Below are 19,905 nucleotides of genomic sequence, written 5' to 3' on the forward strand. Positions count from 1 at the left end.
TCGACACCATCATAGGAGTTGCTGCTTGTTTTTAGCGTAGTGTAGTGCTTCGCCCTGCCCTGGCAGGAGTCTCCCTCCTGGCCCTTCCTGCTCACCTGCCGGCGCGAACGCCGATGCAAACACCGGCGCGCTCTGTTTGCGCGGCGCAGCTCCGGAGCGCGGCTCCCTACTGGCTCAGCTAAGAGAGATCCGGGGGGCTTCCCCTCTGGATCCAGCTCAGCTGCGTCCGGTCCCTCTGCCCACTTACCTTAGGGGAATTGTATTTGCTTGAAATTCCCCACTGTCCTGAAGGGAGCATGGTCTTGTTAAAGCATCAGCTGGGCCTCAGGAAATCGGGGTTCATTTTCTAGCTATGCCTACAGGCTTCCCATGTGATCATGATTTAAGCCCAGAAGCACAAAGGCATTCAGAACTCTAACTCTTAGGAAGGCACCTAAATGATTTTGTGGCTTGGCCCTTAATCTTTCTGTACCTGGTTTCCTCTACTTCATGCTTTGTGGTTCTTGCTTGCATAGATTTTAAGCTCTGTGTGATGGGAGCTATCTCCCTTGTGCCATTCATCTAGCACAGTGCCGCCCAAGATCTTCACCTTATGAGCTAGTTGTGCAGTGCCGGGTCTGGATCTGGCTAGTGGATCCAACGCAGCTGCAGGGAGTTGTGCAGCCCGACCTTGATCCATCCGCCTGGGGCAGAGGCAGGACAGAGAGACCCTAATCTGGACATGTGGGAGGGGGGAAGCAGAGTAGCCCCAATCTGAACGTGTTGGGGGTGAGGGGAGCAGCCCTAATCTGGACACACAGGTGAAGCCATGCAGGACTGATCAGTAAGTGCTGGAAGAGGGGTGGGGGGCAGCCAGGGAGCAGCCCGACCCCATCTGGACACAATATGGGGAGCCTGCCCTGATCCTGCTGTCTAGGGCAATGGCCTGGACAAGGCTGGATCCGGCCACATGGAGTTTCCACCACTCCCCACTGCCTAGTTTTCCAACCCACAAGGAACCCCGTCGGCTGGATGGCATGGATCCCTGGGTCACATTTGGCCCGTGGGACCCAGGGACCCTTAGTGTAGCACCATCAGGTCCCAATCCCTGTCGGAGCCTCTAGGCACTTCCACAAAACAAATAACAATAGTATTTAATATTGTAAGGATGTGCAAGTGGATGACAGTCTGGAAGTAAAATGAGGGCTTGTCTTATACGGGGACAGTTAGGAAGAGTTATCTAAATTAACTGAAGGTGTAGAGTAGATTAGTTAAACCATATTAAACCCCTGCGTGGACACACTTAGTCAAAATTCAATTTAGTGTGATTCACTCTGGTTTAATCTGTTTTTAACTAAACTACTTGAAAAGGTAATTTGGATTAATTTTCCTGAGTGGGCCCATGTAGATGAGCCCTGCCTTATTTTTACGCTTCCCAAAGTCCTGCCAGCTGGACTTCACAGAAGACCAAAGCAAACCAGAAAAAGAGTCTGTTTGCCATTTCCAACTGATTGAAATGCAAAGTGTCAGCAAACAGCCTGGTTGGGAGGGAAAAGTAAATGAGAAACGTAAAGTTCTCAGTGTTGTGACAGTCTTAGGGCTTGCAAGTAACAGGGTTAAGAATCCTTTTTAAGCCACAGTCCTGAATCATGCCCTTTGTTCCCAGGAGGAGAGCTCCCGGTGTAGGCAAAGAAGAATGGGGCAGGCTGACAGTATTATTCATGCCTCCCTGGTCTCCATTTATGCCCCTCCACTCCAGCATTTTGGGGTACTGAAATTTCAGAGTGGAAATTGTGCCTCATGATCTCCAGCTGGTCCTTAAGGAACTTTGACCAAGGGTTGCATCATTGACCCCCAAGCATCATTGACCCCTGGTAGAAGCTGCTATAGTAGGTGCAGTTGAAAAATGGTGGAGAAAGGGTCCCCAGCCCTTGTCTTGAGGGCAGCTTGTTGCTGGTGAGAGGCTCTGATGTTGCTCTTGGCCACAGGACATTAAGAAGTTAAAGCTGAGATTGACAGGAGAGCAAAGTACCAGACTGCTCCATCTCTTTACTTGGTATTTTTACTCACAGCCAGCAAAGGTTGGAGACCAGCGCTCTCGCCATGTAGAGCCAGATCTAACACCTCTTCAATGAAAAGACTCGCTTGCTTTAATGTGCATTCGTCTGGGTCCGTTTTGCCCATATAAAGGGAATGAAGAAATAAGGCAATGGACCTACAGCTGAAATATCACCTAAAGAATAAGTCATTTTTACAAACAATTTCTGTATAAGTAGAGGGAGTTTTATAGGTTGCAGTGGAACAAAGGACTTGGAAATCCATGTGTTCTCAGAATATGTGTTGTAGCCGCCTTTTAGTTTGAGTTTTATCAGGAGTAAAATATTGTCTTTTCTCCAAGCACCCAATTTATCAAAGCATTTAAACTCATCTTTAAATTAAGTAAGTGATTCTCAGCCAGGGTATGTCAACACCCAGGGGCCCATGAGAGCCTTTCAAGGGTGCCACAGAGTGCCTCACAGTGTTGGCACTGTTGGATGTGCAAACATCATTCACAAGATTAAACCCAGGAATTTCAAACAGAAATCTGTAGTGTTAAAACATTCTGACTGTTGTGATCTTTTTGGGTTCTTTGCAACAGAAGAATTGCTCTATTTTTTCCATCATAAAAAAATAAGTGAAAACTAGGAGCTGACATTTTTTCAAGAGGTTCTCAAGTCTATTGAGGTTGAAAACGACTGATTTAAGTGTTTTGCTGAAGACAGATTGCTTCCTGATTCAGGTTCCTGGTTTATTTTTTGAACCTGACCCATTAAAACCTGACTTTTTTCAAATCTTTTAAAATAAGCTGAAAAATATCAGCAATGTCCTCCTTTTTTAAACCTGCTACTGGGGCATCCACCCAGATGCTAAATTAAATCCTTGACGACCACATTCACCTTTTACATTTGTAAAAATCATTCTATGGTTTCATTGGTGTGTTCAAATATAGGTGCATTTTTTGTTTTATTTTTTTTTTGAGGCAGCTAAGTAACTCCATTGAGCTCCAGAGAGAAGGGCAAGGTGCCTTTCTTGCAACCCTCCTCAAAACAAAGCTGTCAGAAATGATGGATGATGGGGCTCCGTCCACAGCCGAAGCCTCAGACCCCAGCTGCTCCCAGTCCAGAGTGTAAAGTCAATTTGTTCTTTTAATAAAGTCTCCCCTAAACATGTTTTGTGACAAAGCAAGCAACCATTTTTACAAAACACTTTCATTATCACTTTTAAAAAGAAAGGCTTACTTTTCAATGGCAGTTCCTTTCATTTTGGTTTTCATGTAGTCTGGGCTTGTTCCTGTTTGGTCGGTTTATGATACAAAAGCCAAAATACACAAATCTTGATCATTTGGCAAACAGCTTGGGTAAAACTATGTATTTTTCATGGATGAATTGTGCAGCTGCATGGGGTTTGTTTTCTAATGGATTAAATTAGCAAGCGCCTCCATCAAGGTCAATAAACAAAGAACAGTGCCCAGTCCTGCAAGTGTGACTCTGTATTTGGGGCCTTTAGAATTGCAGGCCAGAAACTGGCACCATAGAAATCATTTTCAGGTTGCGACACAGGCCAGCAAAATTGAGATGAGCAATAATTAAAAAAAAAAAAAAAAAAAAAAAGTCTTAACTGGCTGGCCCTGTTCCTTTTGCTCAGCAAGGGTCTGTCCAGGGTCTGATGGCAATGTGACATTAACAGATGATGTCAAGATGAGAGTTGGTACAAAACAAATGGAACATTGGATTTTTTAATAAAGTTGTTATTTATTATTTAATGAAAATAATATACTATTGAGGGTTCTTTAATTTAAAAAGGCTAAGAAGATAAAAAAACAAAATTATATTGGCCAAAACATGATTTTTTGGGGTAGTTCGAAAATCTTGTCCCAGCACATTATGTCTAACCCATTTTAATTTGGGTTAAACTCCCAGCTAGACTACATCTCCCATCATGCACCATGAGCCAGAATGTCCATGATGTTTCACCTTTGTGCTTTCTCAGATTTTTGGCCAAAATATTTCGGTATTTGAATTTGCATGCATGTTTGTGCTATGTTTTGCTGAGCTCAGATCACAAGACCCAGCTGTAACAGGACAACTAACTGAGTCACTGTTATGTCCTTATCTAGAGTAGACCAGGCAGTGATCTGATCTGTTGATGTAACCAAACCACAAAACAGATCTAAATCCAGACCTGAACTTCCTCACATCTGAAACTGAGCCAAGAGCTATAGGTTTCTGTACGGACCCCTGTGTCTTCTCTCTTGGTTATTATTAGTTATTGTTCACTGTGTTACCATTGCACCCAAGAGCCCGAGTCTTGGACAAGTACCATTGTGGTAGGTGTACTACAAATACAGTACAAAAGAGATGGACCTTGCCCTGAAGAAGTGGTCATCCAGTATGAAACAAGAGGGGCAATGGATACAAACAGGTGGGGGAGGGTAGTGTGATAATGTTGGACATACTAAGCCATGGGGGATGAAATCCTGGTCCTGATGAAGTTGATGAGAGATTTGCTGTTGATCTCAGCAGGGCTAGAGTTTCACCAGGGTTTTAGTGGCAGGAAAGTGACTCTTCCTTTAAATGGTGAAAATCAGGCTCAGCTGAAGTAAGTCAAGGCCTGGGGTGGCACTGGTGCTAAGGCTCACACATGGTTGACAGCCCAGAGGTCGCAAGTTGGAGGCCACAGCAGAAATGCTTATGGTGCAGGCCTGTCAGATTCCAACGAATCTGCAAATTCTGCTAAATACATTATTGTACAAGGACACAAAAAAGGAAAGGAAGTAGATCAGCCAGTGCAAAATCTGCTGGGAAATTGAATGCTAGCATTGCAGTGTTAATGTGCCGTCCTAGCTTTTGTTAAAAGTGATGGAGGTTAAACGTATACTAGAGTATGAGATCTCGCAACTTGAGACTTTTTTTTTTTCTTTTGTACAGCAGTCTGCAGTAATCTGTGTGCCACAGTACTGTGTCATGGCTACAAGTATGGTGCATGTTCAGCCTTCATCTGTTTTTCTCTAGTGCCTTTCCTTGCTAGATGGTAAAGGGTGATGCAGTGGAGAGCTACTGAGAGGGCAGGTTAAGCTTTAAAACTCACTTTTTTTTCTAATGCAGCCTTCTCTTTTGACTGCTCCCTTGGTTTCCTTCACCCACATTGCATTTGCCATCACATCACACTGGATTCCTGGAACCACCTTTCCAATAATGTCCATCCAGTTCCCTCCCTTTCACAGGTCTTTGAAATATTTCTATCAAAGTAACTACCCACAAGTCTGGGTTTGTTCTGCACAGCAAGGAGCCAGCCTGTGGGGCTTCCCTCGGTGGTGCACGAGTGCGGGAGCTGCATGTGAGCTGCACACAGCCGTGCACAGTAGAGGGGGTTCAACCAGGCTGCACTCCTCACCCCCACAAGCACTGGGCACCAGTGCCCCAAGTGCGCCCACCTGCTGCACAATGGAGGAGGGGGAGTGTGTATGGGGGTCTCTGCAGCTGCCCCCACCCCACACCCTGCCCCCAGAATCCCTGCACATATCCACACCCCAACCACACAAAATATACAAGACTAAGACTTTATTTAGAGTTATGATGCAATCATCTCCATAGTACACTACACAAACATAAATCATGACAAATAACATTTTTGTAATAAAATTAAAATATTTTATAGTAGGTGTTTGACTTTCAGTGTATGATTTGTTTTTTTCTGGTTCCAAGATGACAATCCTCCCCTCCCAAAAGGAGTATTTCCAGAGGCCAAAAGGAGGGACCTCTGGTGGCAAAGGTCAGGAGATGGGGTGGGACTTCTGGTCCCAAAATGGTGACCAGGGGCGGGGCACCTGTCAAGGGGCGGGGCTACCCTTGCAGCCCTTGACAGCTCACCAAAACTCATTAAGCAGCCCTCCAGCCAAAAGAGTTGCTCGCCCCGCTCTAGGCAGAGAGCAGCAGGAGCAGAGCACAAATAAGTTCTTGCCCTCCATGGGGAGAAATATAGATGATAAAACCCTCTGGGGAGAGGAAGCAGACAACTTAGAAGTACAGTGGCTTGTAAACTGCTTGGAGGTCAAAGATATTATGTAAGTGCACAGGGTCAAATCATACGCCCATTGAAATTGGTGAGTTCATTGCCATTGACTTTTGTATCTAGGGTAAAATTCTGGTTTCACTGAAGCCCTGGGAGTTACCTTTTAGGGGTAAGAAACATTTAAGTATTCAGGCACTCCTCAAATAGTCATCACAAAAGCATCTTATCCAATGAGCTCTTTTTCTTTGTCTTCCTTGTAAAGAAAATTTAATTTAAAATTGGCTTGAGTAACTTTTGTTTTCTTAATTGAAAGAAGAGGGACAGCCCCAGGCCCAATAGCTCATGGTTGGAGTTTCAGCTCAGTGAAAAAGTCTATGGCAGGATTATAAATCTGAGTAAAGCGGGGGACTGATTCTTTTAATGGCTATGCTGACAGAAAAGCAAAATGCATGTCCTATCCTGTCACGTTTTAGCGGGGACAGGATCTGGCCCAAACAACAGGAGTGCAAAGTTGATGACCCTTGGACTATTGCAGCTTGAGGTTCTAGGGCAAGATGCATTAGCATTCACAGTACAGATTGTGAACTTGGTGGCACCAGCTCCATAGTTGTTTGTTTCACTTAATGCAGCTAATGTTTCACTATTTCACCTGTACTACAACGGTGTTGATTTCATTGACAGTAGCCCAGTCAAGCAAAGCAAGCATGGTATGACCTCAAGTTAACATGTGCAAGTGAACCATTGAGAATGTACTTAGTGGTGTACCGTGGGCCTCCGGCACCCAGGGGCCAATGCTTGTATTTGTGCCCTCACCCGCAGCAGATCGCTGAGCAGGGGCGTGCTCAGTCGCTGAGCCTGGAAACACTGGTGGTGAAACTGGAAATTCAGCCAGCGCCCCCCACCAGGCCGGCACCCGGGTGCATGCCCACCCCCCGCCTCGCCTCCCCCATCAGTACACCACTGAATGTACTAGGTCTGAACTGCTCCAAGGCAGTGTGGTGCTACCATTGGAACTGGACCCAGTTGGACAGTCTCCAGTGAAACAAAAGTTCTTTGCAAAAATCCTGGTTCATTGACTCAAAAATATGTTGCTCAAAACCTCTAGGGTTTGAACATCTGCTGAATCTAGGAACCCTTCTTGGGGATTTCTGAGTGATCTTCCCTTTGGAGCAGGGACATGTGTAGCTCTTTTCAACTGCTCAGTCAAGTAGATGCTTTTAATAATTCCACCGTGTTCAGCAGCAAAACTGGCCAAAAAGTCAATTCCACAAAGCAGTTTTCATAGATTCACAGACATTAGGGGCTGGAAGGGACCTCGCAAGATCATCAAGTCCAGTCCCCCTACCATGGGCAGGAAGTCTGCTGGGGTCAAATGACCCCCGTAAGATAAGCATCCAAATGCCATTTGAATGAGTCTGGAGTAGGTGCTTGCACCACCTCTGGCGGTGGGGAGGGGGGGAGTCTGTTCCAGTTGCAGTGTTTGGGAAGCTATTGGTTCACATTAAATTTAAAAAACATTTGATTTTGGTTTGATTTGGACCAAAACCTGATTTTTAAATAAAATACCTGGCAAATGGAAACATTATTTTTCTAGCCAGCTCTTATTAGAATTCACTGAACCACTGGTTGTCACCCATTCATAGTTTTCATTTCCTGAAGAGTTGGGCATGGTTTTTCCCTCAGTATTCTTGCTTATGAGATCAGATGCCAGAGCTAACATTGTTAGTAGTGCCATTTAGGCTTTTTGATCATCTGATGCTTCCTTGATCTCAATTTATGCCTATATTTATCTATTTATTTTCTCCTTCACAGAATATCTGAGGAGTGAGACTGCCTTTCTGGAAGAATTGGTGTTTGGAAGTGGAGATACCATTGAACTTTCCTGTAATACCCAGGGCTCTTCTATGTCTGTTTTCTGGTTTAAAGATGGTATTGGGATTGCACCTACCAACAGAACTCACATTGGACAAAAACTCTTGAAGATAATTAATGTGTCATACGATGACTCTGGGCTGTACAGTTGCAAGCCAAGACATTCCAGCGAGGTCCTGGGTAACTTTACAGTCAGAGTAACAGGTAAGTGCTGGAATGCAGATGTTTTATTCTTTTCTTTTTTTATTTGTATTCCTCCAGGTGTTCAAAGACTATAAGAGATGTCGTACTGGGTCAAGACCATGGGCCCATCCTGCTCCCAGTGCTTAGTATCTCAGTAATACAGAGTGAATAAGGGGAAGGCCTATCCAGACTGATCTTCCCATACAGCTTCCAGCATTTTGAGGTCAAGAAGTCTTAATGTGGAGGCTGCAGTATACTGTTCTGTATTCTTTCTTCTCGCTTTGTAGGCTTCTACATGAACTCTCAACTTCTAGCAAAGTCAAAGTAGGCCCAAGGAAACACAATTTTCTGTAATAAATGTTACGAGTCTAGATATAAATACCATGAGAGCTGTAGAAATGGTGCTACCCTGGGAAAAACTTAAACCGCTCCAAATGCTTAACAAGCATTTTGAATTGAGTATTTACATAAAGGCACCTCTTTGAGGCTTAAGGAGACTGACCTTTTCTTTCCATATTCATAGGAGAAATCAGTGCCAAAGTCAGGAATAGAACCTAGCAGTCCTACCCACTCTCCCCCTGTCCTAGCAAAGAGATCACATCTATGCTGGCTAGACTTGTTTAGGGAATCCTGCTTTCACATGCCATTTATCTGGAATCTGGCACTTCACCTACTAGCCTGAATTCGAACAGAGCAAAACTTTCAGACAAACCTGGATTGATTAAAAGCTGCTACTGCCATTTGTTCAACCTTCTCTCATACGGTGAGGACAATGAGGGCTGAACAGGCACGTGCTGCTCCAAGGGGCCAAATGATTCTTGCTTATTAATTCCTAAGTCCTTAGTTAACTAAGAATGTCCATCATTATAGTACCACTGGATAGGTGGGTGGATAAACATTGATGTTGTCATTAGTTAAGAATGCCAATTAAATAGATTAAAGTCTAAAATGGCAAAAATATCATATACATTAAAAAAAAATGTATGGTTCTAGGCATATTTTCCATTCATCTCTTTTGGAGTTGAATATAAAGCGTATCACAAAACTAAGACCCTGGATAATCTCCAAGTGGATGCTTCAGAAATTTAAGCAACCACTTAAAAAAAAATTGTCCCTAAGCTTTTACTGTACATAATTCCTCCCAGAGACCCTCTACTGATAAGAACCCAACTGCATGCCCAAGACATTCACCCCACCCTATGGGGTCTGCCTCAGCAGAAATGTAATATCAGAACAAAGATAAAACCAAAGTGGCTTAACAATAAAAAATGAATTCCCCCCCCCCCTTTTTTTTATTTTCCTGCAAGTCTTGACAACCATCTGTTTTTAATTGAACCTCATTGGAAATGGCTGTGAACATTTCAAGGTCGTATCAATTAAATAGTTACAGAAGTATTTGCTTCTTGAAAAGCTTCCTTGAAAGAGGAGTGATTATTGGGGATGGGGAAAATATCCAAGGAACTGGAGATTGTTAGGAATGTTTGTATCTTCTTTTTCAAAAGTGACATTAAAATACTTCTGAGATCAGGGGGCAGCACAAAGGCAGCAAAGGGCAGCTGGTTACACACTCAAAGCGAACCAGCTGCCAGAGCAAAAAGTTGGTAAAGTGAGAAATTGTTTGTAATAGTGGAAAGGCTGATAATCCCCTGCTTTTTTAAAGTTTAAGCCCCCCTTTTTTTTTGCTCTTGGCTAATAATAGCTAATAACTGCTTGAGAACAAGAGGGTAACCTGAACCTGCATTCTGGCAGTATTAGGCGTCTTTGATTCTATTAGTCCACTGTCGTTACCACCAAAGTGCTGATTGTGGGGGGGTTCCAGCTTTAGCTGTCAGCAACATTGTGTTTTCAACTTTGAAGCTCCTGCATTGTGTGATGTTAGTGGCGCCTGTTATATTCACTTACATGTCTTGATAATTATTATTGATTGCTCAGTGGTGGACTCTAAGCAGGGTTGTAATTGGAGAGTGCGGTTTACATTCCCACATCTTAAAGGGAACATCAGTGAATGATTATAATTACTTCAATATCTAAATAAATATTGAGTGAGATTTGGGACCACAGTTCTCTGAGTAACACTGATGGAAATCTGAAGTAACACACTAGAGTCGCCCAGGATTTACACTCGAAATAGATAAAACCAGTGGGGATGCATAGGGGGTGCATGTGCACCCCCTGAGACTGCTGGTGCACCCCCTGACAGGCAGCACTCTGTGCTTAGGCGATGAGCAGGAGGGGCAGGCGGGAGCGCTGGTGCCCACCCCCCTGCGAGCACCGGCCGGGGAGTGGAGGCGCCAGGTGAAGTGCCGCTGGCATTTCCAGGAGCACCACTTGCATTTTCCAGTTGGCATAGTTGGCCACAGGAGGACTCCCAGTCTGGGAGATCAGCTGTGAGGGTACCCCACCCACAATCGATGAGCTTGGCCATGGGGAACCTTACCCCCACCCCAGTGACTGGCTGCTGGCGGGGAGCATGTACCCCCCTTGACTCAGGTGGCACCAGTCGCCTATGGTAAAACTAGTCCCTTTGTATTGGGAGGTTGGAAGGAATTCAGAATAGTTTCTAGGTGGAATGAAGTCTTTAATAAATGGTGCCAGAATCTGGAAGCAGCATAGGTCTCGTCTGCCAGGAGATATTAGTGATCAGTAGGCACAGAACTGAATTTTACAGTAAGTCTGCATTAAATTCCAGTTGACTTCTACTAGTGGACACTAAATGAGACAGCTTACTCCACTTCCAGAGTGGAGTCAATAAACACTATATAGCTTCTCTATGCAAGCAACTATGTGGAGCGTAGAGTAGCTAACATGCTGTTAGTTCACATCTGAACCGGTTTTGATTTCCCAGCCCTTAATTCTGCTTCCAAGTTTCCATTTGACACTGAAGGTGAGAATCAAAGTTTGCACTGGGAAGCATTGGAAATGGAAGAGAGTGCAACAGTTTTTTAACCTAAATTCTGAAGCTTTAATTAAAGAATACAGTAATTTAGTCATGAAACTTAATGTAATTTATACTTTTGTCCTTAAAACTTGTGGTCCTAGATGTGGCTGCCTCTTAAACATCAGAACACTTACAGGGCTCAAATTAGAGCTGCCTCAAAATTGATCTTGCTTGCTACTTACTGGGCGCGTCTACACAAGATGCCCACTGCGCAGTAACTGGTGTTACTACACAGTAGCGTCCCAGCACTGTGGCCTAGCGATGCTTAATGCACAGTAGCTAGTTACTGCTACGCAGTATGTTCACATTAGGGTTTGTGCCCAGCAGCACTACTGCACAGTAGTAACGAGCTACTGTGTGATGAGCGTCTCGTGTAGGCGCGGCCACTGAGCTTCAGGTTCTGCAACCTTTCCATGCCCAGAGCTGCACAGTCAGTGGGGTTGTGGATTCATGGCAAAGGACCCCAGGTCTCTGGCATCTCCTGCATGTTGGTTTTGTCAAAAGAAAGCATACAGCAACCTAAGGCCAAGGCTTTTTTAAAAAAACAAGTGCGCCTAAATTTTAAGCTACTGTGTTCATCTCTAAGTACTTACCTGACTTCTGTGATTTACAAATAGAAACATACCGAGTGCCCACAGACTTCACTTTCATGTTCAGCATTTTTAAACAACCAGGTTACTCACTGAGATATCTAAATATGAGTTTAGACTCCTAATTCCAAACCCCTGCTTCTCACTGTGACTCCTCCTAAAAAGACTCACCATTTTAAGAAAGCAAGATAAGGCTGGTGTGCGTCTTGTTCTGTTCCATTTCATTCCCACCCCTCTCAATGATAACACGCGTCCTGATAAGAGAAGAAAACAGCATCCGCTCAATCTCTCTCACTTCTGGTCCAAGTATAGTATTGAATTAATAATTTGTTTTGTTTCTGGTAGTTTGAAGTATGTAAGTATCACTGCAATCCCATATGCTAAAATAAGGGTAACCAAATATCATGCTTCAAGGCACAGGGTCAGGAAGGATTTTACTCATTTCCACTCTCTTGTATGGTAGACATTTTGCTATGTTCTTTTGCCTTCATCAGGGACCATAGCAAATGCTGCCTTACAAGAACACTTAAATGGATGCTTAGCCCTCAGGAAATCCCATGGGATTTCAGCATGTACTTAAAGTGACGTGCCTGCTTAAATGCTTTTGCTGAATCTGGGCCAAAAACAGGATGCAGGGCATGATGCACCAGTAACCTAGTGCATTACAGCAACGTGTTCCTAATTCATTTGTCTGGTGACTATTTCTGACGCACTCTCCAGGTTCTGCAGAGAAGTTTATTTTGTTTTTTAACTTTATAAAGCTCAGCTCTACAGGCAACAATAGAAAACTTGCAAGAGTTCATCTTGGAATGAAGGCTGTTCAGCCTGACTTGGCCTAACCCAGATGGATTACACTTCTGGCCTCACAATGAACATTCATAAAATTTCCTGCTTTGTGGAGTATAATGCCAACGCTTAAGCAGTTGTAGCAAAATATAAGAGTAGCTGCATAGATAGTGTCATGCCATTTTTTTAATGGTTATTGGAGATTATGAAAAACGTATGTTAACTACAGTTTAAAAAGTTAACATTAACTCATACAAAGTTTGGTGGGCTCTACAGAGTAGCTAGTGCGGGAGGGGAGAGGGGACATGAGACATCATTGCAGGCAACTCCAAAAATGTAAACAAGATGCTAGACATTGTTAAAGCCACTATATTATAATATCATCATGCAGTTATATGATAGCAGTATGTTCCCAGTCTATCATAAATAGGGTTCAATTTTGGTCTCAGAAGAAGATATACTTCTGCATAAAGGATACAACCAAAAAAGAAAAAGTCCAGGAGTCCAGGAAATTTCCTATAGGTTTGGAAAAGTTTCTGTATGAGACGCTTCATCTACACATGTAGAAAAAGGCGCAGTGAGATCTAATGCACGATCCACACAGTCAGACCTCCTGCCTTACTGCACGTGCATGGCAGGAGGTGTGATTGTGGGTTTGCCCTATCCTAGCAAGAAGCAAGTTCCCACAACTGGGAGATTGCAGCTACTGGAAGCATCTGCAGTCTCCCAGCCCCAGGGCTCCATGGATGCCTGGGGCTGCAAGATCACATCCAGGCCCCATGGCTGCTCAGATTCAGCTGGATCCACCCAGAGTCCCCTCAGTTGGGGGAATCTCAGCCCCAGCCTCAGGGGAGCTCCTGCTACACATGCAAAATAAAGCTAAATAACAACCAGCTATAAAGTTAGTACACGTTTTCAAGGTCGAACTTTATAGCTGGTTGGAACTTTTTATGACATGATGAGTAATTTGCACATGCAGCTGAATTTGCACATGTAGCATGGTAAGTAATTTGCACAAGGTAACTGCAATTAACTGGTTAATTCATGTAACGTATAGAGGGAGCCAGAGATGTTAAACGTGTCGGACTGTGTAGCTTAGAAAGAAGATAACAAAAAGAGCATCAACAACAGAAATGTGTTAAAGGAATGATACAGAAGTGGTGAATTAGGAGCTCCCCTATGTCTTTTGAGGCCTAATAAAAAGGGAAAAGCTTTAAAACAGCTGAAAGGAAATATTTGAAAAGAATCTTTCCCTTTCAGTAGGCTGTTCCATTATAGAGCAGTTTTTACCTCTTTGGTAATGTATGAGCATGTGGTAATCAGTTAAGTCCTTGTGGTTGGAGTGGCAAGGGTACTGGCAGTGCCCTCATCTTCCCCACTTTTATCTATGTGTATTGCAAGGGGTTCCTGGTGTTCATGGATTTGTGCCTGGTGGTTGTTGGTGAGGGTTTGAAGGGGTGATTTTTGGGGAATCTGGATACACAGCTACCTGCAGCCATAGGGGATTGGACTCCATGGCCCTGTTGGTCACCACAGAGCAGATTGGTTGGCTCCAGCGCAGCCATCCTGCGTGACCAGGGGGACAGCAGTGCTGCACAAGCCCCGGAGCTAGGGGGTGGCAGGGGGCAGTGGCTCCATCTGGTGAGCCAGTCTGACTCGCCATTGTGCTGCAACACTTCTGTTAGGGGCTTAGTAGTGTCTAGTATCAGAGCCTGCTCCATATGACATGCAGCCTGTCCAAAGTCATCTGGACTGTAGTAATAACTGCAATAGTAATAGTAGTAGTAGTGGCAGTTGCTGTATTATGTTACGTGCTTCTGTGCAAATGTTTTGGCCAATGGCTCTATCCTGAATGGAGCCCCTGGCTGTCACTGTAGCCTCCCGACAAACCCATTCCCTGTGCTATGACAGAGCAGTGTTCATCACCATGCAAGAAAGCTCTGCCTGGCCCTTCCCTCTCACCTAGTGATGGTCAGAGGCATCTGTGCCAAGTCACCCATACCCCAGCGCTGAAAGCTTCACCATCAGGCAGAGCAGCACTGGGAAAGGAGTTCCTTTATTGAAGTCTCCTGCCTGTAATTAAGGCCTAATTAAGTGAAGAGGCGGAGTGACAAACTGGGGCTTTTCCCTGCCTGCCTATTCTCCAGCATTGTTACTGGAAAATCCTGCTCTGGGGGATAAGTGGGAAGAATCCATTCGAGGGAGGGAAGGATGGTAAAAGGGAAAAACACTAATTGAATCACTCCTGTGATTGCACCAGGTCAAAAGCCCTGCACTCAACCTAGGCCTTGGCCCTTCAACCCTTTAACACAGGCACTTAAATTAACGCACCATTCACAAGTCTGGTGCCGGATGTGAAGCACCTGCTTAAGTCTTCACCAGACCCCAAAGTCTTGCAGTGCTCCAGAGCTCACTATCTAGGGTCCACAGCAACCATCCTTCCTGAAAAAAAAAATACAGGGTGGCCCTCTGCAGACACTGTAAGCAAGTGGGGGGGAAAATGAGCAAAAAAGGGCATAAGGCCAAGAGCCTCAAAGCTCTTTATAGTTAGCTTGTTTGTTTGCCAGTCATCCCTGACACTAGATTGAGAAAACTCTGGCTGCTGCTAGCTCTGCTGTTTGGGTGGCAGAGTTGACAGCAGTGGGAATGAGAAAAACCTCTCTTGTTTTAATCTTGGATGAAATCCTTACAGAAAACTGCTGGGATGCATCAGGATTGGGTTTTGATAGGGGCCTGAGCTGACCTCCATATTCTTGTAAATATGTACTTTGGAGGTTTTTAGAGGGTGGGTTTTTGTTTTCTTTTTTTTTGCTTCTTTTTTTATCCCTCCACCCCCCACTCCACAAGTGATGGGTTCCCTCTTGGGCCAGCAGCCTCTGCTTGTGAATGCTTCATCCCTGTTCACACAAGTGACTGATAGTGTCCAAAAATAGCCAGTTAGGTGCACTAGAGTGCAACTCAATGCAAAAAAAGAGGCTACCTTTTGAAAAGCAGCACTCTGTGGTGGTTCTAAAACACAGTACACTGATCAGTGCTCTTTTAGCAAGGTTGACTTTATGCAGCCTTACTTTCCCATGATCTTTTAGCGGTACTGCAACTGTGCAGAAGTACCACAGAAATGAATGGGGAAACACCAGTGGCCTAGCAAGTGACTTGTGTTTTTTCTCCCTCCCTTTCAAGATTCTCCATCGTCAGGCGATGATGAAGATGATGATGATGAGTCTGAAGATACAGGTAATGGCTGCTTCTTGCATGTAAAGTCTCTTTTAAAGAAGCCATTTGTACTGAGAAAGGTATGGAGGGGTCTGTGTGTGTTGAATGAAATGTAGGAAATACAGTATTATCCCAAATGGAAGATTTCCAAATCTCCTGGTCTAATGTGGTTTATTTGACTCAAGTGACTGAATCCTTTTTGTGGCTCTGCTGTAGACTTGCTGTGAGACTGTGCACAAGTGATGTACTATTTCGGTGCCTCGGTTTCCCTGTCTGAAAAACAGGGCTCATGCTACTGACTTACCTTTTTGAAGTGCTTTGGTATCTAGAAAATTGATCTAAATACCAGTAATATCAATTGAACGTTTATGAGGTCACACCTGAACATCATGAAAAAGATGAAGGGGATGCCATTTAGCACTGAAATTAAAACCCTTCCCTGAGTTTGTTGACTAGACATCATGGGGCGTGAGTAGACGAAACGGGGGTTTACTTTGCCCTAAATTGAAGTGGTGGGTTTTTAAAACATTGCTTCCCCCCAGGGTGAAGTAAACCCCCGTGTTGTGTACACCCGTGTCTTACCTGCCTCTCTGCCAGTGGGCAGAGTGGTCCCTGGCCTGTGGGGTTGGAGCTAGTGCTTCCCTCCATGGCAGCTGTGGTAGGTCCAGTATATTTGCAATAAGGCCTTATATTAGCATGCCAGACCATCTAGATGGAATTAATTTTATAACTGTGGCATCAGGAGCTATGGTTATAACTTCACCTTTTATTTAAATTCTGGACAAACCAATTGTACCATTGTTTTGAACTACCAAGATATTCCAGCTCCTGAGAATGTGGTCCTGCGGGGGGTCGGCAGGTGTTTAAAGCCCTTCTAATGCATGATCTTCACCTTGGCCAGGGGAGCAGAGGGATGCAGGAGACTAGACCTCTCACTCCCTACAGACTAGTCAAAAGACTGGGTTTGCTGGTGCCATGAGCAACCCAGCTTTATGTTCACCCTGTTATGCTGTTGGGGAAATCAGGGCAAAATGTGAGTCTTGTCTTGCTGCCCCTGTTGCAGTGAATCCCTTTCACCCCTTGCACTTGGTAGGTTAAGTGCCGTGTCATTTATTAGAATTATTACATGCTTCGTAGGCGTTAGCGTTGTGTTTTATTATGCACATGACATTTCTGCAAAGCGAGCTGCTTGCATCTATGTGTTTTTAATAAATAAATGTCTTATATTTGAACTCCAAATCAGCTATGTACATTGGCAGAAATTCAGCATGACTGGAAAATTTCTTCTACCCGCAGCGTTAGACATCCAGGCCTCTTTAAAAACAGGTCTCCCACTGTAATAAATTTGTAGCCGTGTGACTTGGGAAAGGTGGACAGTAATTGTGAGTTATGGTGCCAGCCAATCCATCAGCAGCAATTAGTGGTTTTTCTGATAGCCTCTAATTAAGGGCTAGATTCTCCAAAGTAACAATCACCTCCTGAAAAGTTCTCAGCACCCTTGTGGCCTGTTCAGACCAGTGAGTATTGCAAATGATCAGCTGTTGTCTGGATTAGTCCTTAGCATAGAGAAACTCATTGATTTAGCACAATTTATCATTCTTTGCTGCCTTTTTTTTTTAATGTGGCTTAGGGTAAATGGTTTCCTCTCTTAGCAACAGGTATCACAAAACATGGGCTGTTTGTAGTACAAAAGGACACATTTTTCTTAAATTAAAAAGAAAACAACCCACAGTTTGCCCCATGTATTTACAGATTACATTCTGGGGCTTCTTGACTTTAAGGGTTTCTTTTTTTAGCATGGAAGGTAACCACTAGCTTCACATAAAGGCCCTGCTATAAAAACCTGGATTCTGCTCTGTCAAAAAATGATAGGTTTGATTAGCATGCCCAGTCAGAAAGCGGAAAGGCCTTGTGGCTAGAGAGGATCTGAAACTGCTTTTCACATCTAATATAGGTTGGACCCTCCAGTTAATCTTGACAGGTCCTTTGTTCAGTATTGGGAACCAATTCATTAACGTCTTTACTGGGACAGGGACACTTTGGTGATTGTGGGAAGGGGCAGAAAGGGGAATGCAGAAGTATAGCATTTCTACATAAATACATGGCCCTGTGTCACTTTCAAAGCCACCTACGTCTAGGGGGAACCATGGGGTTTAGGAGCCTCACCCCATGCTTTTCCACAGGGTCCAAGGTTAAGTTAGCTACTACATGTCCTCTCCCATTTGGCAGAGTTCACTATCCTGCTTACAGTAACCCTTTTTTTGTGAGGACTGTTCTCAAACCCTCTTCCCAGGCTTCGGTTCTCTGGACTAAATAATCCCAATTCTTCCAATCTTTCTTCATGCACTGTTTTCTAGACCTCAACCATTTTTACCTTCTGGGCTCTTTTTATTTTGTTCACATCTTTTGGAGAATTCTCCCCACAATAGAGACAGTACCGTGACCCTTACTTTTCAATCCGCTGTTTTATCACAGGTCTCACAGTACTTGGTGTTGGGTTGTTTTTTTTCTTGAAGCCCCAGCTTCTGGTGGTGTTGACTACGTGATGATAACCTCAGTTTACTTCTGTTTTAAGAAGTTTTTAGGACCCGATGATACAGAATAAAACTTGAGAAGGTGGCCTGGAAGCGACAGACCTTGAAGGCAACTGTTTTGATGTTATGATTTTTAAGCATGTGAACACTTAGGGCCTGACTTCAGGATTTCTAAACAGATTCATAGGCTGGAAGGGACCTTACAAGACCATCAGGTCCAGCACCCCTGCACTTGGGCAGGAAAGACTGCTGGGGTACAGATTCATAGATGGGGGCTGGAAGAGTGGGGCTGGCAGTGCTGCAGTTCCCTATGAACACAAAATCTCTCCTTGGGGAAACAAAATTCAAAGCACAGAAACCCCCTGTAGAAAGCCCAGACAATTCATGCGCATGAAGTTCCCTGCTCTTTTCATTTCCTTTAACCAACTTCTCTGCACAGCAGGGTGGAAGGGGAATCTTTCAAAACAAAATCCGTAATTTCAAATGGGCCGGCTGGCTCTCTTACAAATTGTGAGTCTCCATATTACAAATTGTGATCTGTGATTGAAACACAAGTGTTATCTGCAGCTGGTTGGGTTTTTCATTCTTTCTTTCTAGCACTAAAGCAAAACTAAAGCTCTCCCATCAGCCTCCTGCTCCCCAACTGTATCTGTTTGTTCAGAGTCCCTGCTGGCTAGCCGCTGCACCTTCAAAGAGCCAGTGTAATCTCCAATTAAATCTGGCTGTGTCCTCAGAAGCATCAACTGGGAAAATTACACAATTAGTTGATTCTGTCCGAGGCAGAATTTTGTGACAGCTACTAATTGTTAAATGAGCGCTCAGCTCCATTAATTATTCCAAGTATGGCTCCCATTTTTAATTGGTCATACAAGGAAGCTGGGCGCTAAGAGTCTTTGACAAATAAAACAGATCACCTGGCTGGGTAGTTGCCGATGGAAAAGGATTTAAATGATATTTGCTGTTCCACTTCCTTCACACCAGTGCATGTAGCATTGCTGTCCACAATTAGAGAGAATTTGTTTTAAAATTCACTTTAGCAAAGATGAAATAGTTGCATTCCAAGAACTTTTGGGTTTGTAATTTATATTGGGAGGGGGGGAATTAGCAGTATTTTTTCCCTTTAAAGAAAAAGGGATCCGAGTGCATGTTATACTGAAAGCATAAATGTTTTGTTAGCTACTCGTGATAACGCACATGGTTCGGACAGTGACACAGTGGTGCAGGGTTAGTCTTCATAACTACTCTGTTACTCGGCAAGCATAATGAGTCTGCCTGAAATATTGTGGTAATGCAGCTGTACTGCTTCTGGGACCCACGTTGGCATAGGTATCTGCAAGGTGCTGTGTTAGACCGTGTAGACATACCCTTATTCTTCCACCTAACCTGATTCCACTTGTTTCTGAGTTGTACAGGATTGGAGATTCAGCACAGGATTTCCAGCATTTCCAAGGCCTTTTCAGTTGTGTGGAACAGGACTCAAAAGAAGGGATGTCAGAGGATGGAATAGAGCACTTAATTTAATCCTTGTGTGTCTAGTCCTGCTTGCGCTCCCCTAGTAGCATTCTTACTGCCTTGACATTTTTTAGGGTTGAATCCTGCCGCTATCCAGTGACAAAACCACCATTCACTTCAGTGAAGATATTTGTAACCAATGATTGATGCGACCTGGACTGCTGTCCCGAAATGTGAACCTTGGTGAATTTTGATCTGACTGAAGCTAATTCCCCCCCCCCCCCCGGCTTGGAAAACCCCAAACTTG

General features: G+C 44.1%; 1 protein-coding gene across 6 annotated transcripts in view; it reads left to right on the plus strand.

Moving 5' to 3' along the window:
* The window catches only part of FGFR3 (fibroblast growth factor receptor 3), a 113,952-nt gene that overhangs the window by 45,709 nt on the left and 48,338 nt on the right, over positions 1-19,905 (plus strand). For all 6 annotated transcript variants that reach the window (XM_019526289.1, XM_019526290.1, XM_019526293.1 and 3 more), the window contains exons 2-3: positions 7,843-8,106; positions 15,580-15,633. In XM_019526289.1, coding sequence (XP_019381834.1) covers positions 7,843-8,106; positions 15,580-15,633 — 318 coding nt within the window. The remainder of the gene's footprint in view (positions 1-7,842; positions 8,107-15,579; positions 15,634-19,905) is intronic.

Source organism: Gavialis gangeticus, unplaced genomic scaffold (genome assembly GCF_001723915.1).
Source record: "Gavialis gangeticus isolate Ggan-Ray unplaced genomic scaffold, GavGan_comp1, whole genome shotgun sequence".
NCBI classification, from domain to species: domain Eukaryota; kingdom Metazoa; phylum Chordata; order Crocodylia; family Gavialidae; genus Gavialis; species Gavialis gangeticus.